Consider the following 25,636-nt stretch of genomic DNA (forward strand, 5'->3'; position numbering starts at 1 on the left):
ACTGCACTCCAGTCTGTGCGAAAGAGCGAGACTCCAACTCAAAAAAAAAAAAAATGAAAATAAAAAATAAGTACTGTAAGATGTCAGTCTCCACTGGAAATCTATTATTATTACTACTATTTATTTATTTATTTATTTTTTGAGTTGGAGTCTCGCTCTTTCGCCCAGACTGGAGTGCAGTGGCACGCTCCTGGCCACCGCAGCCTCAACCTGCTGGGCTCTGGCAATCATTCTGCCTCAGCCTTCCAAGTAGCTGGAACTACAGGTGTGCACTACCACACCTGGCTAATTTTTTGATTTATTGTAGAGATGAGGTCTCGCCAAGTTGGCAGGTCTCGAACGCTCGGGCTCAGATAATCCACTCACCTCAACCTCCCAAAGCGCGGGATTGCAGGCTGAGCCACTGAGCCCGGCTACTTTTTATTTTTTATTATTTGAGTCAGTGTCACTCGCTGTCACCCAGGCTGGAGTGCAGTGGCACAATTACAGTTCACTGCCGCCCTAACCTTCTAGGCGCAGGTGATCCTTCTGCTTCAGCCTCCCAAGTAGCTTGCGACTACAGTCGTGTACCACATGGCTGGCTAATTTTTTGCTCTTTGTAGAGGTGAGGTCTCACTTTGTAGCCTAGGCTGATCTCGAACCCCTAGGCTCAAGTAGTCCTCCTCCCTTGACCCCCAAACTGCTAGGATTACAGGTATGAATCACTGTGCCTAGCCTGGAAATGTATTGTTAACTGTTAGTAGCTTTAGGATGTCCTTTGTTTGCGTTGCTCACTATCTCTGAGAACCTGTACTTCTAAAGAAGCTAAGAGCTATTGCTGTTGTTTTCTAAGGACTAATTTTTTTCTCTTCTAGTGTACTACTGTTCAGTATAAATATGTGACTTAAAATTTTATAATTTTACAAATGTGTAATTTAAAATTTTTTACTAGGCACATTGAAATTTTTAGGCACATTGAAAAAGTTAAACTCCAAATATTTTGGTGAAATTAATTTTAATATAGTCTATTTAATATATTCAGAATAATATTTCAGCATGAAATTAAATATACAAAAGACGTTGATTAAGTAGTTTACTTTTTTTTACAGCGTCTTTGAATTTTGGTGTGTATTTCAGACTTAGAGTTATCTCCATTTGTATTGACCACATTTCAAGTCATCTTTAGTTATATGTGTATTTTGTTTAGTGTATTAACAATACAGTTCTAGGGCTTTAAGCCCAGCTGAGCTCAATGGTGTTTATTGGTGAAAGCTATCTTCTGTATTGTCTGGGTGAATCCTCCTAGAATCGTATGTTAAATTGTGTATGCTCTAGACACTTAAAGGCAAGGAGAATCCCATACCTTATGTCACAGGGTATCCACTATCTGCTATGTTAGGCATGGTTACTTCAGTACACTTGACATATCTTTTTTTTTTTTCTTGTAGCTTGTCTTTGCTGGTTTGTCCTTAATGTCTGTCATCAAGATTACTATATATTATTTCTGAAATCTTAAGTGTGATGTAATAGCACTAATGGCCCGTGGCATTTCTCAGTGGTGCTTGAGTCATTAGGATTTGAATGGTCAATTTTCCACATTTTCATGCTTTCTAGAACATTGATGAGAAAAATGTAAACTAGTATATCTCCTGTACCTATATCTTTTTAAAGTAACAGGAACTAGTAAAAACAAAATACTTAAAAAAGCAGAACATTATAAAGGAGCACTTGCAGAGCACTTGAAGTTGTAAACCAGAATAATAATGTTGCTTTCTACATATTACATATTTCTTTACTGTATAATGTAAGCAGTGTGTTCACTAAGTAAGCAGAAATATGTACAGAATTCTTAGGTAAGATGTAAATCTTCTGGATTTTAATATTATTCATGGAAATTGACAGTATACCTGTAAATTGAAGAATAGAAAAATATTTATTCTTGGCTGGGTATGGTGGCTCATGCCTGTAATCCCAGCATTTTGGGAGGCCTAGGTGGGAGGAATGATTAAGCTAAGCAGGAGGTCGAGACTGCAATGAGCTGTGATGGTCTGTTGCATTCCAGCCTGGGCAACAATGAGACTTCAACTTGGAAAAAAAGAAAAAAATTACCCTGAAGACTGTAGAAATATAGATTAATACAGTGGTCCCCAAACTTGTATGGGTATGGGAACCATCTGGAGAGCTTAAAAAAAATTGTGTGTTTTTTTTTGAATTGAGGGTCTAACTCTGACATCCAACTGGAGTGCAGTGGCACAGTCATGATTCACTGCAGCCTTGAACTCCTGGGCTCAAGTGATCCTCCCACCTCAGCTTGCTGAGTAGGTAGGACTTTAAACATGTGTCACCATGTCTAGCTAATTTTTTAAACAAATTTTTGTAGAGTCGAAGTCTTAGTGTACTATGTCCAGGTTGGTCTCAAATTCCTTGGTTCAAGCGATCTTCCTGCCTCAGCCTTCCAGAGTGCTGGGATTACAGATGTGAGCTACCATGCCTGGCTAAAAAGGAAAAAAAAGTTTGTTGATGCTTGTGTCTTAACCCTAGGCTTTGGTATTTTTAAAAGTTATTAAAGTATGACAAGTATAGAAACTGTTGAATTCATGGAATAATCTAGGAATTAAGATGACTAGGGCTTTTAAAATTGTGGTAAAAAGTATATTACATAAAATTTACCATTTTTCAGTGTACAGCTCAGTGGTATTAAGTGTATTCACATTGTTGTGTATCCATCACCACTATCTAGCTGCAGAACTTTTGTATCCCAAACTGAAAATCTACTCATAAAACAGTAACTTATAATTTCTTCATTTCCCCCAGCTCCTGGTTGCCACCATTCTAACTTTTTTCCTCTATGAATTTGACTGTTCTAGGTGCCTCATATAAATGGAATCATACAGTCTTTATCCTTCTATGTCTGACTTATTTCAAGCTTCATTCATTTTGTAGCATGTGACAGGATTTTCATTCTTTTGAAGGCTGCATAATATTCCGTTGTATGTATATGTGCTACATTTTGTTTATCAATTCATCATCCATCGCCAGACATTAGTTGTTTGCACTTTTTGGTTGTTATAAATAATGCTGCTATAAAATTGGTGTACAGATCTCTCTTCAGTTCTCTGCTTTCATTTCCTTTTGTTATATACCCAGAAGTGGAATTGCTGGATATATGGAAATTCTAAGTTTAATTTTTTTGAGGAATCTCCATATTTTTCATAGTGGCTACACTATTTTACATTCCCAAAGGCAATGTAAAAGAGTTCCAGTTTCTCTACATCCTTCCCAACATTGGTTAGTTTTTGTTTTTAAAAAAATAACAATTTTTATGGGTGTGAAGTGGTATCATATTTTGTTTGAATTTGCATTTCCCTAGTGACTAGGGATATTGATCATCTTACCATGTATTTATTAGCCATTTATATATCATTTTTTAGAGAGATGTCTGCTGAAGCCGTTTGCCCATTTTAAATTGGATGTTAGGGTGACAGGGGTTTTTTGTTTTTTTTTTGAGTTGGAGTCCCGCTCTGTCCCCCAGACTGGAGTGCAGTGGCCGCTCCCGGCCACCGCAGCCTTGACCTGCTGGGCTCCGGTGATCTTTCCGCCTCAGCCTTCCAAGTAGCTGGAACTACAGGCGTGTGCTACCATGCCCGGCTAATTTTTTTGATTTATTGTAGAGATGAGGTCTTGCCAAGTTGCCCAGGCGAGTCTCGAACCCGCGGGCTCAGGCAATTCACTTACCTTGGCCTCCCAAAGCACGGGATTACAGGCTGAGCCACCAAGCCCGACTTGTGACTGGGGTTTTAAGTCAGCATTCCCTTTAACTAGTTTTATGTTTTTAACACAAGTCATTTAACCTCTTTTTGCCTCAAATTTCCTTCTAGCAAGATGAGGCATCATCTTTTTGTAGGTTTCTAACACAAGCACTAGCAGTAGATTAGATATGATACCACCTAATTCAGTCTACTTTAATCTATTAGCATGTCTTCATTTTCTGTCAAAAAAAGAATCTTGTTAATTTCGGTACTTAATTGAGGAGTAGTTCTTTCTACAACAGGTTTTGTAGGTTGTTCGAGTTTCATTGTAAAATTCTTCCTCACTCATCACACGTTGTTGTTTTGGACATTACTGTGTAAACTTCTGGAGAGTAATGGTATTTTTCACAATCCTTTATAGTAGCTAATAGTATCTTGGATTCTCATTGTAGTTGTATGTCTTCATTTTAAATCTACTTTTCTGTGTACCAAAAATGTTTGATGGGATGATGTTGTAAGTGATATAGTTCTCCTTAAAAGAAAAGTCATAATTTTAATATGTCAGTATTTCTAATATTCTCCTTGTCCTATAATATTTTCTGACTAGAATGTTGCTTTTCTTTAATATAAAAATCTCAGAGAGCTGGGTGTGATGGTATATACCTATAGTCCTTGTTACTCAGGAGGCTGAGGTGGGATGATTGCTTGAGAACCAGGAGTTTGAGGCTGTAGCGTACTATGATTGCACACCTGTGAATAGCTACTGCTTTCCAACTTGAGCAACACAGAGAGACTCCATCTCTTTAAAAAAAAAAAAAAAAAAAGCTCAGAAATTTTATCTCATACTTAGAATATGTTTTTCTTCAATATCATACTGAAACTTGGTTTATTTTAAACCATTCTGTACTACAGTAAGATCAGACTAGTATAGTGGGATTATATGCTAGCAGTTTAGGAGGTGATGTTTCTCTTTGATCATGGACCTTTGGGACTGAGAGTTGCTGGGAAGTAGAGTGGTAAAGATAATGGTGGGAGCTGAGAGCATTGGTCACATGTTTTGCACTTTGAAATGTTGGGTTTTTGCAGAGACCTCTTGGAGACCAATTTATCATTTTACATAAAAAAGCCAAATTTCCTTTTCTGATTTCAAAGTTAAAATGGTGAAGTACTCATTGGAAAGGCTGAGAGATGACCTTTATGATTTTTTCACATACCAGACTAAATTTATTTTCCTAAATGATATTTAAGAAAGGTTGAATTAATGTACTTTTTAACAATTCCCATATTATAATAATCTTGTCAGAAAAACATTTTGCACATAGTTTTTTTTTTTTTTTTGTCATGTGAAAAATCCATTTTGTTTTTGCTTGTTTGGTTTTTTGAGTCAGAGTCTCACTCTGTCACCCAGGCTGGAGTACACTTATGGCCACTGCAGCCTTGACCTGGGCTCAAGTGATCCCTCCAAGTAGCTGGAACCACAGGTGCACACCACCATGCCAGCTAATTTTTTTATTTTTAATTGTAGAGACATGGTCTTGCCAACTTGCCCAGTCTGGTCTCGAACCCCTGGGTTCAGGCAGTCCTTTTGCGTCAGTCTTCCAAAGGTGTGAGTCACTGCACTTGGCTGAAAAATTCATTTTGAATATCTTTTTGAAACTCTCTTATTTACTATTTCTTGTATGAAGTGAAACACAGTATTGAAAGCTGCATTTTTCTTTTTCTTTTTTCTTCTTTTTTTTTTTTTTAGAAAGCGGGATTTATTGAGAGGACAGAAAAGCTCCCATAGTGGGAGGGTACCTGAGGGGGTTGCTCCCCTTTTTTTTTGAGTTGAGGTCTCATTCTGTAGCCTGGGCTGGAGTGCAGTGACACAGTTACGGTTACACTATAGCTGCAAACTCCTGGGCTCAGGTGATTCATCTGTCTTAGCCTCCTGAGTAGCTGGGACTACAGGTGTGTACTACCATACTCAGCTAATTTTTTTTTTTGTTTGTATATAGAGACAAGGTCTCACACTATGTTGCCTAGAGTAATCTTGAACTCCTGGGCTCAAGCACTCCTCCCACCTCAGCCTCCCAGAATGCTGGAATTACAGACATGAGCCATTGTACCTGGCTGAAAGCTGTATTTTTGGTTATCATACTTCACTGATAAAGGAACAGTAGATATGAGGATGTAAAATAAAGGTCTCCTAGCCTCCTTGTCATTTATTTATTTGTTTATTTAATTATTTTATTTTTTGAGTCAGGGTCTCACTCTGTCACCCAGGCTAGAGGGCGGTGGCATATTCACAGCTTACCACGGCTTCAAACTCCTGGGCTCAGGCAATTCTTCTACCTCAGCCTCCTGAGTAACTGGGACTATAGGCACTGTGCCATCATGCCTGGCTAATTTTTTGATTTTCTGTAGGAACAAGGTCTCACTGTGTTCAACATCTCAGGCTGGTCTTGAACTCCTGGGCTCAAGCAGTCCCCTCACCTCGGCCTCCAAAAGTCTTGGGATGATTACAGGCATGTGAGCCACCATGCTCATCCTTGTCTTTTAAAGATAACAGAACATGAGCCAGTTTTAGATTATTCTTTTGCTTACAAATATTCTTGGAAGTATTTGCAATTCAGATTTTAAAATTTGCAGTTCATGTACTAAATACGTGCACAGGTTTCATAATCATTTCTTTTCTTTCTTTCTTTTTTTTTTGAGTTAGAGTTTCACTGTGTCACCCAGGCTGGAGTGCAGTAGCCCGCTCACAGCCACCACAGACTCAGCCCGCTGGACTCAGGCGATCCTTCTGCCTCATCCTTCCAAGTAGCTGGGACTACAGGCATGTGCCACCATTCCCAGTAATTTTCTGATTTATTGTAGAGACGAGGTCGCCAAGTTGCCCAGGCTGGTCTCCCACTCGTGGGCTCAGGCAGTCCTCTTGCCTTGGTCTACCAAAATGCTGGGATTACAGGTGTGAGTCACGTGCCTGACCATACTCATTTCTATAGCATACTTATTGATCCCTAAAGTTAATCAAATTGCAGTTTTTCTAAATAATATCTTATTCTTGCTTGAATCTCTTCCATTTCCTTTTCTTTTTTTTTTTTTCCCATTTTAGAAATGGGTCTTTCCCTGTTTCCCAGGTTAGAGCCTATTCACAGGCTTGATCATGGCACACTATAGCCTTGAACTCAGCCTCAAGGATTCTCCTGCCTCAGCTCTTCCTTAATAAATGTTTTTCTTGGCATAGTATTTTCTCCTTGAACCTCTTCTTAAAAATTTCCCCCCTCTACCACAACATATGTAAATCTTCTAAAGTTGCCTGGAAAACCTGTGAGCAACTTGTAATATTGAAAAATACATAATTATTCTAGGTGAATGTGAAAATTATATTCATTTATTTAAGTTTTTAATGTTTGATCTTGCTTTTAGACTCTCATATACTTTATATGGTTAAAGAGAGAAAACTGTTTTGAAAACTGGTTTTTGCCTGTTTTATGTCAATACATATAATGAACATGATGGGCATGTTGCTCTCAGAAATTAAATATTAGGATTTGCTAGGGTAAAAATACTATTTAGAAATTATTATTATGTTTGTATGCTCTCTAACTCAACCTTAACAGTTATAGAAAAATTGTTTCAGAAAAGAGGACATTCAAAAGAAAGAGAAGCACGGATATGGCTACATATATGCATTCCCACATATAGTAACAAAATAAGTTGCATGTATGGTTCCCACATGTAGTAACAAAATAAGTTGCATGTATGGTTGCTTTCCCACATATAGTAACAAAATAAGTTGCATGTAATATGTATGCATATTTCATTAAATGCTTTCTTTGAGAAAAATAAATACATGAAGCCTTAAAAAGTAATGAAAAAAATCTTAATGTCTCAACTGGTATCAAGAATCATATTCAGGCCAGGTATGGTGGCTTATGCCTATAAACACTGAGGGAGTCTGAGGTGAGAGGATTGTAGCTCAGGAGTTCTAGACCAGCATGGGCAAAATAGTGAGACCTCCTCCCTACAAAAATAGAAAAATTAGCTGGACATGGTGGTGTCTACCTTTAGTCACAACTACTTGGGAAGCTGAGAGGGAAGGATTGCCTGAGTCCAGACTATTGAGGCTGCGGTAAACCATGATGGTGCTACTGCCCTCCAGCCTGGGTGACAGAGTGATACAAAAAAAACCCAAAAAGAACCATGTTTGGTATTCTTAACAAAGAGTATTAGATTGGTTACACTCTTGATTTGGTCTTTTCCCTGAAGCTGTGTAATGGTGATCAGACCATTGATTTGTTGAGAAAGTTTCATTATGCGACCCTGCAGGTTCTTAGCTGTTAGTATTTTCTCTGAATTATGCTTGCAAACCTGCAAGTTATTTTCTGTATTCATCTTTCTTTTAGTACTTTATTAAGTATCCCTAGTAGCAACCAATTTACATTTTTGACTTGATCTGTTCCTCAAGTCACAAATTTATTAGACACTTTTTCTGCCCTCTAGATTATTTCAGGCAACAGTTATATACAATATTTCTTCATTATATAGCATGGGTCACCATTTTTATAGTCTCTTAAAAGGGTTTTCTCACCACTTTTCTAGTGTCCTATATTCCATTCTACCCACCATTTCTGACTCCAAAACCAATGCCACACGTTTTAGGATTTAGTTATGGCAGCACTTCATATTTGGAACTAGTTTCTCTGTCATCTATTGCCGTGTAACCAAACCGTCCCCAAAATTTAGTGGCTTGTAAATAGCATTTATATATTTTCATTAATGTATCTGCAGATCAACTTGTGATGGAAGGAAGTTTTATCAGTCTAGGCCATACTTTAAATTACAGGTTGGGTAGAGGTCTATTCCCTATGTTTCTCATCCTCTTTAGATCACTAGGCCAGCCAGGGCATGTCTTACCATGGTGATGAAAGAGCACTGGAGGGCAAGCTGAATTGCATAAGCACATTTCAAGCTTCTACTTGGCAAAAGCAAATCATAAAGTAAGCCCAAAGTCAAGGGTTGTGGAAGTATGATCTCTAATAGGAGTAACTGCAGAGTTACACCAAACAGCTTAGATAAGTGAGGGGTGAACAAAACATATTGACAAGCTGCAGTAATCAAAACAGTGTGTTGGGCTGGGCATAGTGGCTCTCCTGTAATCCCAGCACTTTGGGAGACCAAGGCTAGAGGATTGCTTGAACCCACAGGAGTTCGAGACCAGCCTGGGCAACATGGTGAGACTTTGTCTTCCCCCCAAAATTTAAAAAAAGACTGAGGAGGGAGAATTGGTTAAACCCAGGAAGTTGAGGCTGTGGTGAACTGTTATCGTGCCACTGCCCTCCAGTCAAACAAAACAAAAACAGTGTGGTGCTGGCATGAAGACAGACAAATAGACCAATGGGACAGAATAGAGATACCCAAAATAAACCCCCATTTATATGGTCATATGATCTTTGACAACAGTGCCAAGATCACTCAATGGGGAAAGGACAGTCTCTTCAACAAATGATTTTGGGAAAACGATGTCAGCATGCAAAAGAATATGAAGTTGGACGCTTTTCTTATAATATCACCATAAAAAAAATTAGCTAAAAATTGATTAAAGACCTAAATGTGATACCTAAAACTATAAATCTAGAAGAACATAGGGGAAAAGTTTAATGACATTGGACGTGGTAATGATTTCTTTGCTATTGAAACCAAAACAGACAAGAAAAAGGAAAATAGACAAATAGGACCACATCAAACTTAAGAACTTTTATGCATTAAAGGACACTCAACAAAGTGAAAAGGCACCCACAGAACGGAATATTATACTAAGTGAAATTGGCCAATCACAAAAAGACAAATACTGTATGCTTCCACTTATATGACATAGCTAAGCTAGTCAAATTCATAGAAGCAGAAAGTAGAATGGTGGTTAGCAGGAGCTAGGGAGATGTGGAAAGTGGGTATTAAAAATTGTTACATTACGTTTTATTAAAGAAGGCATTTTCTCTCTCACACTTTTTTTTTTTTTTTTTGTAGAGACGAGGTCTTACTATACTGTCTTTGCTGGTTTTCTACTCCTGGGATCAAGCAATCCTCTCACCTTGGTCTCCCAAAGGGCTGGAATGTCTGGCCTTAAATCTTTTTTAAATTCATAAAAGAAGGGGAGGTATGAATAATTAGACCCAATAACTCAATTTTACCCAGATATTAAAATTTAAATTCCTGGTTGGGTGCTGTGGCTCATGCCTGAAATTCTAGCACTTTGTGAGGCAGAAGTGGGAGGATTGTTTGAGTCCAGCCTGGGCGACATAGCGAGATCCTTTAAAACAAAACAAAAAAAATTAACTAGGCATTGTGGTGCACACCTGGAGCCCTAGCTACTCACTCAGGGGAATCACTTGAGACCGGGAATTTGAGGTTATAGTGAGCTATGATTGTGCCACTGCACTCCAGCCTGCGCCACAGAGTGAGACCTTGCCTCAATAGATAAACAGACAGACAGATAATTCCTTTTATTAAGGAACTTACAAACTGACAAGGAGTTAAACAATAGCAGTATTATTATAAGTATTATTATTCCTTTGCACTCGGATGTCCCCTCTGAGGGGACATTGCAAAACTAGCAAACCTCTTGGATATCCCCTCTGAGGGGATATCAAAAATCTAGCAAGCCAGTCAGATGTCCCCACTGAGGGGACATAAGGAGATTGCTGGTGATTATACAGGATAAGCTTATACCAGCCCAGGTTTTTAAAAAATGTTTGTTTCCTTGAAGTTTTTCATTCAAATTACACAAAATAGCAAATAAAGACATGTATTGGGATATACATTAAAAAAAAAATCAGCTGGGTAGAAAGAGAATGTGTGAAGTGCTTTCACAGTGGTGTGGATACTTCTGTTCATTTAAGAAAGGCAGCTGTGGGTATACCCATTGTATCATACGGCATATCTTGAAAAGCAAGTTACTGTAGCCTTAAAAGAAAGAGACTTTCAAAGTTGAAGGCAAATTATACTGAAATGTCCAGCGGCACAGACCAAATATATCTATCTGCACTAAGTCGGAAAAGTAAAATTGGAAAGGTAATAATCTTTTGATAAATTTCATTTTGTGGTTTTGTAATTTACAATTAGAAATTTTTTATCCATTTATGTAGTTTGCAGAACAATGGCAAAATGAAAAAAGAGTTATAAACAGCAGCAAAGATGAGTTAGATTTAGACTTTTTTACAGATAAGTTAGAAAAAAATAAACCTTGATTTGGAAGAAAATAATAGTAGCAACAGTGATATCATCCCACCAAGAAGAAAGTGGGCAAATATAATAGACAGTAATAGCGATGAAAGTATTAGTAGTTTTGAAGAAGTAGAAGGCAACATATCAAGTGAAGAATGGGAAACTGTTATAGAAAAAGGTGATTCTCCACAGAGAATAAATTTTGTTGTACATCCTCAAACAACAGGACCACAAATAGCAAGTAATATAAGAGGACTAATTGGCTATTTTACTTGTATTTTACAAATGAATTAGTGCATAGTGTAATACAACAAATAAATCATTTCGTGGATGAAAAAATAAGGAAAAAGCAGCTATCACACAAACTGGTATGACATAAGTGGCATGATGTTGACCGACAGGAATTTTTTAACTTTAATTGCAGCTATCCTAAATAGGGGAATAAGTCAAGTACCAGATTTGCAAGAGTCCTGTTCAACTGCTTTCAGTAGTAAAATGCTCTTCTTTTCAGAGATATTCAGTAGAGAAAGGTTTATGCAAATCTTCTGGATGCTTCATTTGAAGACATGTACATCGATTGGCGGGACAATCAGAACTTATATTCAAAAGGCCAATAACTATTTGGAATACATCGATTCAAAAATTTTGCAGTATTTCGTACCAAATCAGGCAATTTGTGTTGATGAATCCGTTGTTCAATTTAAAGGGTGAATATCATAACGTACGATCCAAATAAGCCTACCAAATGGGGTATATGCATTTATGCATTAGCTGATTCAAAAACAAAGTATCTTTTAAAAATACTTCCATACTATGGTGGCATAACATCTGGAAACATCATTTGACCTGCTCTTCCAGTAAGCCCGGAATTCCATTGCATTTATAATAGAAAATTGTCAGAAAAAGTTCCCAATGCAGCAGGATACCACGTTTACAGACAGATATTACACTAGTATTGTCCCAGCAGAAGAGCTACTATATATGAAATATCATCTTATTGGTTCAAAGTCAGCTGAAAGAGAATACCAGCTTAAGTCAGAAAGCCAAAGTTTTTGACAACAAAAACAACAATAACAAAAAGTAGCTTATAGGAAAAATAATCTTATGCTTCCTGCATGGAAGGACAAAAGGATCATTACAATTCTCAGCACTTGGAATCATGCAGGAATGAAATGTACCACAATGACATTATGTGGCAAAAATATTTTACCAGTCAAAAAGCCTGAAATGATTCTGAATTATATTGCAAATATGAGTAGTGTGGATTGTGCAGATTAATATGTTTCTATGTATTGTTTTCTGTGAAAATAGCAGAGGAAATTACTCTTCCCAGGACTAGAAATGTGCATTATTAACTCCTGTATACTGTACCAAGCATTAAAAACAAAAGCAGAAAACCTGTGTCCCATTGAAATTTGTCAAACTTCTGACCAATTAGTTGATAAGTGGTTTTCAGGAATCATGATTGTGTCCTTCCACATCATCTTCAAACAACAGATTGGACAAAATATTGCATATTATTAATGTAGGAGGAAGAAAATGAGACTGCGTTGTCTGCTCAAATAGAAAAACACCAGGTGGAAGACGTCAAACAAATGCCTGTTGCACAACATGTGTTAATGAACCTGCATGTTAGTGACTTTCACATATTTCCACACATTAGAAAAATATAAGATATGAAATTTTGATTTTTTTTGTCATAAGTTCCTCAATGTCTAAAATTCCATTATAATCCAAATATCATTACAGTAAAATAACTGGTTCCAGCGGTATACTATTTAATATGAAGTGATTCATTTTTCACTATTTTGCAAAAAAGTGCAATCAAGTTGTTGGTAGGTGATCCATGAGATGTCTCAGAGTGCAAAGGGTTGTATTATGGGAGCACAGAGGTGATGGTTGAACGGGGCTTGAGAGAAGTTTGTAATATACAAAGAGAGAGGTAAATATCTTCGTTTAGAGAGTTTGGCAAGAATCAGATTCTGAAGGGTCTAAAGTGCTATGCTATGGTTTGGATTTAGTCCTGAAGGCATCGGAGGACTATTGAATGATTTGGTGCTTTCCAGTTACATGATCATAGTTAATTATTAGAAAGATCACTGGTAGCAGTGTGTGGCAAGGAGATAAATAGAGAGTTTAACAGTTATTCAAGCCGGGCTTGGTGGCTCAGCCTGTAATCCCGCGCCTTTGGGAGGCTGAGGTGAGTGGATTGCCTGAACCCGCGGGTTCGAGACCCACCTGGGCAGGCGAGACCTCATCTCTACAATAAAATCAAAAAATTAGCCAGGTGTGGTAGCGCGCGCCTGTAATTCTGGCTACTCGGAAGGCTGAGGCGAAAGGATCGTCGGAGCCCAGCAGGTCGAGGCTGCGGTGGCCGGGAGCGGTCACTGCACTCTAGTCTGGGCGACAGAGTGAGACTCCAACTCAAAAAACAAAAAACAGTTATTCAGATCTTAAAAAGACATATAGAACTGATAAATCATAGATATTTAAGAACTAGAATCAGCAGGAATTATTAATAAATTAAGGTAAGGGGTGAAGGAAAAAAGAAAAATGTAGATGAATTATTTTTGTAGCTTGGACAACTTATAGGTATAGATTTGATAAGGAACATGTGGTTGGAAATAAGCTCAGATTTGGACTTTATACAGTATTTAGTGTGTATCTACTTGCTGGCATCACTTTGTGCCAAGGACTTAACTGCATATACTGGGAATATAACATGGAACAAAGGAGACAAATAGCAGAGCTTACATTCTGGGGTGACTATGAGAAATAAGTGAACTATGTAATATGTCAGATGATGATCATCGTTTTAGCTAAAACAAATCCTCAGAAACAGAATTGGGGGCAATTTAAAGTAGGATTATCAGTGAAGTCATCCTTACCTAGAAGGTATCTTTTTAAACAAAGACCTAAAGATGGTGAATTTAGAGTGTTTGAGGTCAAGAACAGTAGGCTTGATGTGTTTAAGGAACAGCAGGGAGGCCAGTGTGAGAGAGAAGTATTTGAGGAAGACCAGACATGGGGTCATAGAAATGATAGCTACTGGGGGTAGGTTGGTGTAAGGCATCATGGGACATCAGAATAGCTTTTATGATGTTACCTAAGTTCGATTCTTTTCCCCTTAGAAATTAAACATTTTATTTTTAGTATCTAATCTTATTAAGACATTCTCATAGTATCCTGTATGAAGCACTTACCATAACTGTACAGTGTGCCTAGCACAATGCCTTATGCTTAGCCTAGAATGTTTGTTGAATAAAGGATTAACTCTTGCTTTTTCTTGGTGGCTTACTATGTAGTGCATATAGATCTGAATATAATGCTGAGTTTAATGCAGAGGTTTTTTAAATGTGTGTAGTTTTATTGTTTTTGTTTTAGGCATTTGGAAATATATTGGTATTTGGTAAGGTTTTGTTGTGTGTTTTGCATTACACATATCTTACCATTGTTGAAAATACTGCTGGATAGGAATAGTAAAGCTGAGCTTCTTACTTTAAGTAGAGCAGTGGAAATGGTCTGTTTCTGAGAGGACAGATCTCAAAGTTGTTATTAGTTAATGATCTCTATACTCCTCTTGATTTGGTGATTACTTTAGATTTCAGTCTCTTTTTTTTTTTTTTTTGAGTCAGTCTCACTCTGTCGCCCAGGCTGGAGTGCAGTGGCACACTTACGGCCACTGCAGCCTTGATCTCCTGGGGTTAGGTAATCCTTGTACCTCAGCCTTCCAACCATTAGCCTCCTACCATCACGCCCGGCTAATGTTTTTTTACTTTTATTTTTTGAGTCAATCTCACTCCGTTGCCCAGGTTGGAGTGCAGTGGCATGCTCATGGCCATCCCAGTGTCGACCTGCTGGGCTCAGGCGGTCCTTCCACCTCAACCTTCCAAGCAGCCAGGAACCACAGGTGTGCATTACCATGCCAGGCTAATTTTTTAAAATTTATTGTAGAGATGAGGTTTCCCCAAGTTGTCCAGGCTGTTCTTAAACCTGTGGGCTCAGGCAGTCCTCTCACCTAGGCCTTCCAAAGTGCTAAGATTATAGGCTTGAGCCACCATGGCTAGCCTTTTTTTTTTTTTTAATTGTATAAGTGAGGTCTTGACAAGTTACCCAGGCTGGTGTCCAACCCCTGGGCTCAGGCTGTCCTCTCACCTTGGCCTCCCAAAGTCCTGGGATTACTGGTGTGAGCCGCTGTGACCAGCGATTTATACTATTTTAACCACAGCAAATTGTCTGAGTCTTTATATAGACTCAACCAATAGCCATTATAAGACTAAAATTTTAATCAGAGGAGAAACAAACTGAATTTAAGTTTTTATTTTCTATTAAAAACTGTTGGTTAAATGCAATATGGAGTCTAGGATTGGATCCTGGAATAGAAAAAGGACATAAGTAGAAAATGCAAATAAAAACTGGGGTTTAGTTAATAGTAATGTATCAACCTTAATGACTTGTTTGATAAATGTAGCATGGTCATCTAATATGTTCATTAACATTAGGGGAAACTGGGTGAAGAGTATATGGGAATTTCCTATGCAATCTTGGACCTTTTCTGTACATTTAAAATTATTCTAAATAAAAAGTTTATAAAATAAAAATTATTGGAATGAGGAAAGATGTAGTAATAATTTATTAATATATAGAATTCACAATTTTTAAAAAGTAAGAAATACAATTCAAGAAGAGCAGAATGGTACTGCAAATGAGCAAACAGAGATGCTGCTTAGATTCCTGAGTCCCATTCCTGGAAGTAACCAGGTTATCTTGTTTTATGACTTTTTTGTTTAGTTCTTCTGGTAGTTACTGCTGTAATTGCAGAGATACTTATACTACCTCTGGGCCTTGATTTATCAACTTTAGACTGTTTCTACTGATACCTTAGCATGGAAGATAAATTTTTTTTTAAAGTTATTTTTAGGTTTTCTGTCAGTTACTTTTTTTTATTTTTAATTTTATTTCTATTAAAGATTTTTAGACTAGTCAAGTACAGTGGTGAAAGGAAGGGAAAGACTGAACTGTCAATTGAGATAATTTACAGCCTTCAGATCAGCCTGTCAGTTACTTTTATAACTTGAATTAATACATTTAAATTTTAATTTCTTGTTCTATCAACTTTAGATGTTATCTGTTGACTCCTTCATATATATAAGATGAAGAAACTCTCAGCTCTGTATTACTTTTCACCTCTTTTCTACTGTCTGTTTTCTGTTATATACTTCTGTTAGCTCTAGCATTACTTTTACTATAAATTAATTGTAATTCATGGTGCCCTATTTTGTCCAGAAAAAATTCAAGGTTTATGCATATATGCGACAGATTGTGGGGTTTTTTGTTTGTTTGTTTTAGACAGGGTCATGCTATGTTACTCAGACTGGAGTACAGTGGGGCAATCATAGCTCAGTGCGGCCTTAAGCAGTCCTCCCACCTTGGCCTCCCAAAGCTTTGGGATTACTGTGCTTGGACTCATATATACAACAAGTTTTGAGTTGATTAATGACCATAATATAAAGAACTGGTTCTTGAAGATGAATTCTTAAGATAAATGTGTGGAAAAGAAATAAGAAAAATAGATTCTTCTTAGTGTACAGTCTCATTCCCTTCTGGGTCACTTGATCTTTCCAAATTGTATCTTAAGGATATATCTTCTTCCTTGGGAACTTTATTTTCCACCTGTGTACTTAACCATACTTAGATTTCATGAGATATATAATTTTGCATATATATATCTGGGGTACCTTCAGTGGTGAGACTCATTATTGCTTTAAATAACTTAATTGGTTGTGAGTGGATTACACTAAATGATTGATTATATAGCACAATTTCAGAAATAATAAAATGTATTTGCATTTAGTTTCATATATGTAGGGAAGGGAAAATAAGTAAACATAAAAAATTTTTGCCATTAATTCTGTTGCCCACCTAGACTTTTTTAAACCAATGAAAGCTCTTTTTTTTATTAAAAAAAAAATTGAGAGCCAGGCACAGTGGCATATATGCCTGTAGTCCCAGCTACTTGGGAGGTTGAGGTGAAAGGATCTGTTGAGCCCAGGAATTCAAGGCCAGCCTGAGCAACACAGTAAGACCCCGTCGCTTAAAAAAAGGAAAAAAAATTGAGATCATACTGTTTTGGTATCCTACCCCTTTCCATTAAACCTACTCTTCCATCTTACCTTATTTTTGTGGCTATATAATAATTGTATGTGTAGGTGTACCAAACTTGTTTAACTGGTTCCTCTATTTGCAGCTTTTTTCTTCTTATAAACAGTGTTGTGAAGAACATTTCTTATAGCTAAATCTTTGTTCACGTCCTTTTTTCTTCAGATGATATAAAGTAAAATTTCTGGGCTAAATACAGTATTCATTTTTGTGGCATAACTTCTCAAGAAAAATAAGTTAACTTTTTTTTTGCTAATCATCACTAAAATATAACTTTTTCTTCTTCATTAGTGAACATCTGTCCTGCTCTTTCACCTTTTTCTTGCATGGAGACAGTAATGTTTGTACCAGTGTGGAAATTAACCAACATCAACCTGTATATCTTCTCAGTGAAGAGCATATCACCCTTGCGCAACAGTCTAATAGCCCATTTCAAGGTAGATTATGTTATTGTCTTAGTTATTTGATCTTTTGTTATTTCAAGAAGATCCTTATTGAGGTTGGTAATTTTACATTTTGGTATTGATGAGATTTCCCTTGATCTAATGATGATTTTTTATGTAGTTTACTTTTTGTCCACCATTAGAGTATAATGTCAACAAATATGTTTTTGAATACAAATATTACCAAAAAAAATTCTTAAATGTGAATGATCACATAATTGGCAGTGTTCTTGTTTTTCCCTTTATCTCAGATTCCACCTTTAGACTATGTGGGAGAAAGTGTTATTTTAAGTAGCATATTGCAATTATATGTGCTAATATTTTTCAAGGTCATCTTGTATGTTAGGTCCTAAAAGCCTTGTTTAACATAACTACACAAAGGCTTTTTATATTATTTATATTTTGAAAATGGTTGAATTCCAGAGGATATATTGAATAAAGTTATTGATTTGTTTTTAAGGACTGGCAGTGTGTTCTTATTTTAATTTTAAACCTAGTATGTGTTTTTGAAAATTTATGTGGGCAGCACATTTAGATTTATATATCCACATTGTTTCTCTCTCAAATTGCCTTTCCTTAGTGGAAGTCAAGTAAATTAAAGGATACACAAATATCCCCAATTTACACTGTAATTCTGAGAATTTGAATAGACAAATTTTTTTTTGCAGTTTTTATAATAAACTCAGTGTTGCGTTTTATCTTCACAATAATGAAGTATAATAAATTGATTTTCTCTGGAATGATTGTTATGAGTTTCCTTTTCTTTTTGGAATTGCATAATTACTTGCCACACTGTTCATTGTAATCTTACTTGGTGTAACAGTCCTTAGTTACTTACTTGATGCCTGCTTTGGGTTTCTAGTTATCTTAAGCCCATTTGGACTAAATGGCACTCTCACAGGACAGGCATTCAAGATGTCTGATTCAGCTACAAAAAAATTGATTGGTGAATGGAAACAGTTCTATCCTATCTCGTGTTGCTTGAAGGAGATGTCTGAAGAAAAGCAGGAAGATATGGATTGGGAAGATGATTCTTTAGCTGCAGTAGAAGTTCTTGTTGGTATGGATTCTGAGTATTATTCCTGAGGGGAAAATACATATATGTATTATTTAGATTTTGCTGAATAATAATCTATTCTAATACCTCAGTGGCTTTCAATGCTAGACATTTATTTATTGCTTATTTCCTGCTCACATTACTTAAGGACTACAGCTTAGCTGTGGTTTGGCTCCATGTGTCTTCTCATTCTGTAATGTAGGTTAAAGGAGTACCCAGTATCTGGGACATGCTGTTCTTATGAGAACAGGAGAATAATAGGGACTGAGCCTAACCATGTAAGTGTATTTAAAGCTTCTGCTATGATGTGGTATATGTTACATCTGCTCACATAGCCTTAGACAAACTTAGCTAAGTGGCCAAGCCAAAGTCATTGGGGCAGGGAAATATAATCCCATCTGAGGGAAGCATGCTAAGGGTAGGTCAAGAATAATTGTGAATGAAGTAATATTTGGAGGCTGGAAAGTTGACAGCCTATATTATGTAATTTTTTAACATTTGATAAAATTATCACTTCCAGTAATTTAAAAGGCAGAAAATGTATTTAAGGAACTTGTGACTTTCATGTGCTCTGCCCAGATCATCTTTTTTTCAGATTGGCTGTATTCTATATGTCTTCCTATTCAGAGACCCAGGTTAACAAGGTAACCATATCTGGGACACGTTAATCTCTTACAAAAAGAAGTAAGAGAGGCTGCACTGACTTTTAAAGTTTCTATTAGGATGGCATATATCACATGTACACCTGTTCCAGAACAAGTCACATAACCAAACCTGACAATGGGATGAAAACATATACTCTGCTTTAGAGAGACATGAGGAATGTATAATTTAGCAGAAGATTGGAATTAGAATCTACAATAATGTATTTAATGGAATCTAATGGTAATGTTATATTTAAAGATTGCCTCATTTGTTTTTTTGTTTTTTTTTTTTAAAAAAAACGGCCAGGCTTAGTGGCTCAGTCTGTAATCCCAGCACTTTGGTAGGCTGAGGTGAGTGAATTGCCTGAGCCTGCAGGTTCGAGACCAGCCGGGCAACTTGGCAAGACCTCATCTCTATCATAAATAAAAAATTATTCTGGCATGGTATCACGCACGCACCTGTAGTTCCGGCTACTTGGAAGGCTGAGGTGGAAGGATTGCTAGAACCTAGCAGGTCAACACTGGGGTGTCTGTGAGTATGCCACTGCACTCTAACCTGGGCAACAGAGTGAGACTCCAACTAAAAAAAAATAAAAATAAAAAATAAAAAAATAAAAGCATTACCAGTGTTTAATTTTAATAAACATTAAACCAGAGCAGTTGTGACAAAACAGAAGCAAAATACAAACATTTATAAGTCTTTTAAAATAAAGACATATTAGAGAAGAAAATAGGAAATGGCCTATAATTCTCATGCCCAGATTACCTTTGTTAAACTTGTAAAATAAAAATTTAAAAGTAATTCACATTATTGTCTGTTAAATGTGCAAATAAAGTTTTAAAAACCATGCATATTCATAGAAAACCTAAAAATGAAAAGAAATCTGCTTTCTTCTAAGTCTCTCTCACCAGAGATAACCACAACTAAGTTTTATTGTGGTTTCTTCTTAAAAAAAATATGCTTATGCCAAAAGAGTATATTTTTCAAAAAATATATTTTTATTTACACATTATAATACTATTTTTTACTTTTTCTTTTTTTTTTTTTTGAGTTGGAGTCTCACTCTGTCGCCCAGGCTGGAGGGCAGTGGCACGCTCCCGGCCACTGCAACCTCAACCTGTTGGGCTCCGGCGATCCTTCTGCCTCAACCTTCCCAGTAGCTGGAACCACAGGCATGCTCTACCACACCTGGCTAATTTTTTGATTCATTGTAGAGATGAGGTCTTGCCAAGTTGGCCAGGCAGGTCTCGAATCCACAGGCTCAGGCAATCCACTCACCTCAGCATCCCAAGGCGCGGGATTATAGGCTGAGCCACCAAGCCTGGCTTACTTTTTCATTATAGTACTTTTGAGTGAAACTAATTCCACTGTGGGCAGTGATTGATCTTCTTGTCCTTTTTTGTTTCATTTTAGCTGGTGTCCGAATGATCTACCCAGCATGCTTTGTTCTAGTCTCTCAGTCAGACATTCCTACTCCTAGTTCTGTGGGATCCTCTCACTGTTCATCTTCTTGTGTGGGTGTCCATCAAGTGCCTGCTTCCACAAGAGATCCTGCTATGTCTTCAGTTACTCTTACACCACCTACATCTCCTGAGGAAGTCCAAACGGGTATTGTACTAATTTTTTCCATCAGTTCTGTTGATAAATCTGGTATTTTGAGTAAGCATTTAAAAAACATTTTATTTTGAAATAATTTAAAACTTCTTGAGAAGTTGCTGGTACAAATAATTTTCACATCCAGATTTCTAAACTGTTAATGTTTGCTCCTTCACTCTCTCTATATGTATACATGAATTATCATTGGTCTTTTTCTGAACCATTTGAGAACAAGCTACAAACTTGATGACCCATTACTTCTATGTACTCATTGTATTTACCAAAATTAAGGACATTTTTCTATACAGCTATTATTTGATCCTCTGAGTCAGGAAATCAACATTGATACACTACTATCCAGTTTGTATCCCCTGTTTTTAGTTGTTTTGCTGTCTGTATTTAAAGTAACATGCTTTTTGCCTCAAAATATAAATATGCTTACCAGATAGCTGGAGCAAGGTGTATTACAGATTAATAAAAATTCCAAATAATTTTACTTTGAACTTACCTTTATTCTATAGCTTATTCTTATTGTTTGTTTTCAGTTGATCCTCAGTCTGCCCAGAAGTGGGTCAAATTTTCTTCAGTGTCTGATGGCTTCAACTCTGATAGTACTAGCCACCATGGCGGGAAAATACCCAGAAAATTAGCAAATCATGTGGTGGATAGAGTTTGGCAAGAATGCAATATGAACAGAGCACAGAAGAAGTATGTATTTTCAAGTTCAAAATTTGCATGTTGTTAATTACTTGTAACTAGATACTTGAAGAATAAACAGTCATCTATATGACTTCCTTAGTTTAAAAAATTGATCTTGGCCGGGTGCGGTGGCTCATGCCTGTAATCCCAGCACTTTGGGAGGCAGAGACAAGAGGATTGCCTAAACCCAGGAGTTCGAAACCAGCCTGGGCAACTTGTTGAGACCTCGTCTCTACCATAAACCAAAAAATTAGCTGGGTGTGGTGGTGTGTGCCTGTAGTTCCAGCTACTTGGAAGGCTGAGATAGAAGGATCGCCTGAGCCCAGGACATCACGGCTTCGGTGGCCGTCAGCATGCCACTGCACTCCAACCTGGGTGACAGAGTGAGACTCTGACTCAAAAAAAATTGATTTTAAAAATTAATTTTGATGCTAAATTCAGATTTAATTGAAAACATTGTGAATTCTAAAGAATTTTATAATTTCAAATCTTAGGAGGAAGTATTCTGCTTCATCAGGTGGTCTGTGTGAAGAAGAGACAGCTGATAAAGTGGCATCCTGGAATTTTGTTGAAGCCACACAAAGAACAAATTGCAGTTGTTTGAGGTAGATTTTTTTTTCCCAATTGATACTTGTGTGTGATAGTTTTTTTTTTTTAATGCAGCTGAATACTTATACCCCACTTTATTTGAGGTAGCTTACAGAAATATAATATGTTAGGATTTTTTTGAAAAGAAAACATTTGGTAAAAATGTTTAGTAATCTGAAGCTGATTATAGAAGTACATACAAATGCATGCCTTAAGTTCTTTAACTGTTGACCTAGGTGGACTGTGAAAGTTTTGCTTCCTAATAGCCAAATAGAAGAGAATTTTGTATAGGATTATGATATGAGAATTTTGTATAGGATTATGATGTATGTAGTTTCTATAAGGTTAAAGGCACACATCTCTTGAGAAAAGCATTTCTTGATGACCTTGCATGAGAAGTTTTTCCCAAGGGTTCTTATAAAAGAGATGATGTATATTCTAGGTAAAAACCTCTGCAGTCTTTTTTTGTAGTAAATACCGTGTTTACCTTTGTGTAGTAATTTCTGATAATACTCTTTGGGCAGCTATAGGTAAAATGCTGAAATGAAATCCAAAAAATGGGATGCCCAAACTTTATCTGTACAGCGACCGCTTGTATACCAAATTCTGAATTGTACCCCACATCTTTAAGATTAAAAAAAAATTTCAAAAAGTATGACTGTATTTCCCTTGACCAAAGCTGTACTGTCAAATTGCAGGCTTTCAACCAGGCATGGTGGTTTATGCTTATTATCCAGGCACTTTGGGAGACCGAGGTGGGTGAATCACTTGTGCCCAGGAGTTTGAGGTCAGCCTGGGCAACATAGTGAGACTATGTCTCTCTTAAAAAATATTTTTTTTAATTAAAAAAAAAGCTTTCTAATAAACTATATTCACTGAATGATTGTTAAATGAATGGATGGATATGGAATTCTTTAGACAACTTATGTTATATATTGGGACCTGTTGATGAGATTTGGTTATCAGAGCCTTTAAAGATTATATTGCCTAAAGGAGTTTATTATTTTAGTCTGTAGATTAAAGGTAGATCATATACTTTTTCAGTCAAGTAAACAATGATGGCTTTGATATCCCTAGGACTTGTGATTGAATAGATGGCCACCCCTCTTTCTCATGAAAATAAGCCAAAGGAATGGAGTGCTGCGGGTTAAGTCCAAGGTTTTTCTGACATTAGTTCTATTTGTTTAAGTACAGTGACAGACTGTCAAGTGTTCTGGTATATTTTTGCTTAGATTGAATGTTCTAATATAGAATGGATTAAAGAATGTACAATTTTTAAAAGTCTGGCAACTCTGTTGAAAACTTGCCTCTGTTGCTGATAGAGAGATTGGAATAAAATATGGAGATATTAGTTCCTGTTTAACAGTTTAAATTAGTAAAATAATTAAAATATACCTGGTCTTGAGCATAATTTGTATAATACTGGAGTCAGCAAACTATGATCAATTGGCCATATTTGACCCACTGCTTGTTTTGTATGACCTGTAAGTGGAAAATGAATTTTACATTATTTTAAAATTTAAAAAAAATGAAAAATGTTTTGATACATGCAGGTTACTTGAAATTTAAACTTTTAGCTGGGCTTGGTGGCTCAGCCTGTAATCCCGTGCTTTGGGAGACCGAGGTGAGTGAATTGCCTGAGCCCACGGGTTCGAGACCCGCCTGGGCAACTTGGTGAGACCTCATCTCTACAATAAAATCAAAAAAATTAGCCGGGCGTGGTAGCGCATGCCTGTAGTTCCAGCTACTTGGAAGGCTGAGGCGGAAAGACCGCCAGGAGCGGCCACTGCACGCCAGTCTGAATGACAGAGTGAGACTCCAACTCAAAAAAAAAAAAAAGAAGAAATTTAAACTTTTGTTTCCATATGTATCCATAAATAAGGATTTATTAGAACACAGCCACATCCATTTATTTACATATTGTCTATGGCTACTTTTGCCTTACAGTGACAGAGTTGGGTAGTTGTGACATAGACTATATGGTCCCTTACTGTCCCTTACTAAAACAAGTTTCCCCATCCCTGGCCTAAGATCAGTAGAATGCTTACATGAAATTAGGCTTTTTTCCCTCTTTATTGGCATTTTTATCAAACAGCTCTTCTTTTTTACTTCCTAATCTAGACTTTTGCTGTATCATTTTTGAAAAAATATGGAATAGGCCAAGCTTAGTGACTCAGCCTATAATCCCAGCACTCTGGGAGGCCAAGATGAGTGGATTGCCTGAGCCTGTGGGTTCGAGACCAGCCCGGGCAACTTGGCGAGACCTCATCTCTACAATAAAATGAAAAATTAGCTGGACGCAGTAGTCTGTGTCTGTAGTTCGGCTACTTGTAAGGCTGAGGCAGAAGGATTGTTGGTGCCCAGCAGGTTGACGCTGGGGTAGCCGTGAGCATGCCACTGCACTCCAGCCTGGGTGACAAAGTGAGACTCCAACTCAAAAAATAATAATAATAATACTGCTGTGATTATTAGTTATTCATTAAATTTAACACTTACTTTGTCCTAGGCTAAGAATATACTCATAAACAAGTCTTTTGGTATTATGAAGCCTCTATTGGAAATGAGGCAGATAATTCATGTTTAAGAAAGGTTTTTAATCCTTTTTATTTATTTATTTATAATAAATTTTTATGTACTGTTGAATTCAGATTGCTAATATTTTGTTGAGGATTTTTGTGACTATGTTCATAAGGGATATATTAGTCTGTAGTTTTCTTTTTCTTGGCTTTGGTATCTGAATGATACTGACCTCGTGGAATGAGTTAGAGGACAATTCCCTTCTCTTCAATCTTGTGGAATAGTTTGAGTAAAATTGGTATCAGTTCTTTTGAATGTCTGGTAGAATTTCCTGGTGTGTCTATCAGGTCCTGAACTGTTTTTGTTGGGAGACTTCTAATTACTGTTTTAATCTTGCTACTCGGTATTGGTCTGTTCAGGGTTTCTATTTCTTCTTGACTGAAGGTTGTGGGGGTGTATTTCCAAGAATTATCTATTTCCTCTAGATTGTCTAGTTTGTTTGCATAAAAGTGTTCATAATAGTCTTAGATGATCTTTTGAATTTCTGTCATATCAGTTGTAATGTCTCCTTTTTTCTGGGCTAATTTGAGTCTTTTTATTTCCTGATTAATCTACCTAGTGGTCTGTAAATTTTGTTTAAATTTTCAAAGACCCAACTTTTCGTGTCATTGATCCTTTGTAATTTTTAAAATTCAGTTTCATTTAGTTCTGCTCTGATCTTCATTATTTCTTTCTTTCTTTTTTATGAGTTGGAGTCTTATTCTGTCACCCAGGCTGGAGGGCAGTGGCACACTCCTGGAGACTGCAGCCTCGACCTGCTGGGCTCAGGCGATTCTTCTACCTCAGCCTTCCAGATAGCTGGAACTACAGGCATGTACCACCATGCCTGGCTAATTTTTTGATTTATTTTTTATTTTATTTTATTTTTTTGAGTTGGAGTCTCACTCTGTCACCCAGACTGGAGTGCAGTGGCCGCTCCCGGCCACCGCAGCCTC

At 36.9% G+C, this 25,636-nt stretch overlaps 1 protein-coding gene across 1 annotated transcript in view; it reads left to right on the forward strand.

The window, feature by feature from the left end:
• Window positions 1-25,636, forward strand: part of MED13 (mediator complex subunit 13) — a 119,829-nt gene that overhangs the window by 19,300 nt on the left and 74,893 nt on the right. The window contains exons 3-7 of the mRNA XM_021718947.1: window positions 17,388-17,533; window positions 18,402-18,599; window positions 20,655-20,849; window positions 21,383-21,545; window positions 22,031-22,141. Of these exons, the coding sequence (XP_021574622.1) occupies window positions 17,388-17,533; window positions 18,402-18,599; window positions 20,655-20,849; window positions 21,383-21,545; window positions 22,031-22,141 (813 nt within the window). The remainder of the gene's footprint in view (window positions 1-17,387; window positions 17,534-18,401; window positions 18,600-20,654; window positions 20,850-21,382; window positions 21,546-22,030; window positions 22,142-25,636) is intronic.

This window comes from Carlito syrichta, unplaced genomic scaffold (assembly GCF_000164805.1).
Source record: "Carlito syrichta isolate Samal-C Ts95f unplaced genomic scaffold, Tarsius_syrichta-2.0.1 Scaffold314028, whole genome shotgun sequence".
Classification (NCBI taxonomy): Eukaryota; Metazoa; Chordata; class Mammalia; order Primates; family Tarsiidae; genus Carlito; species Carlito syrichta.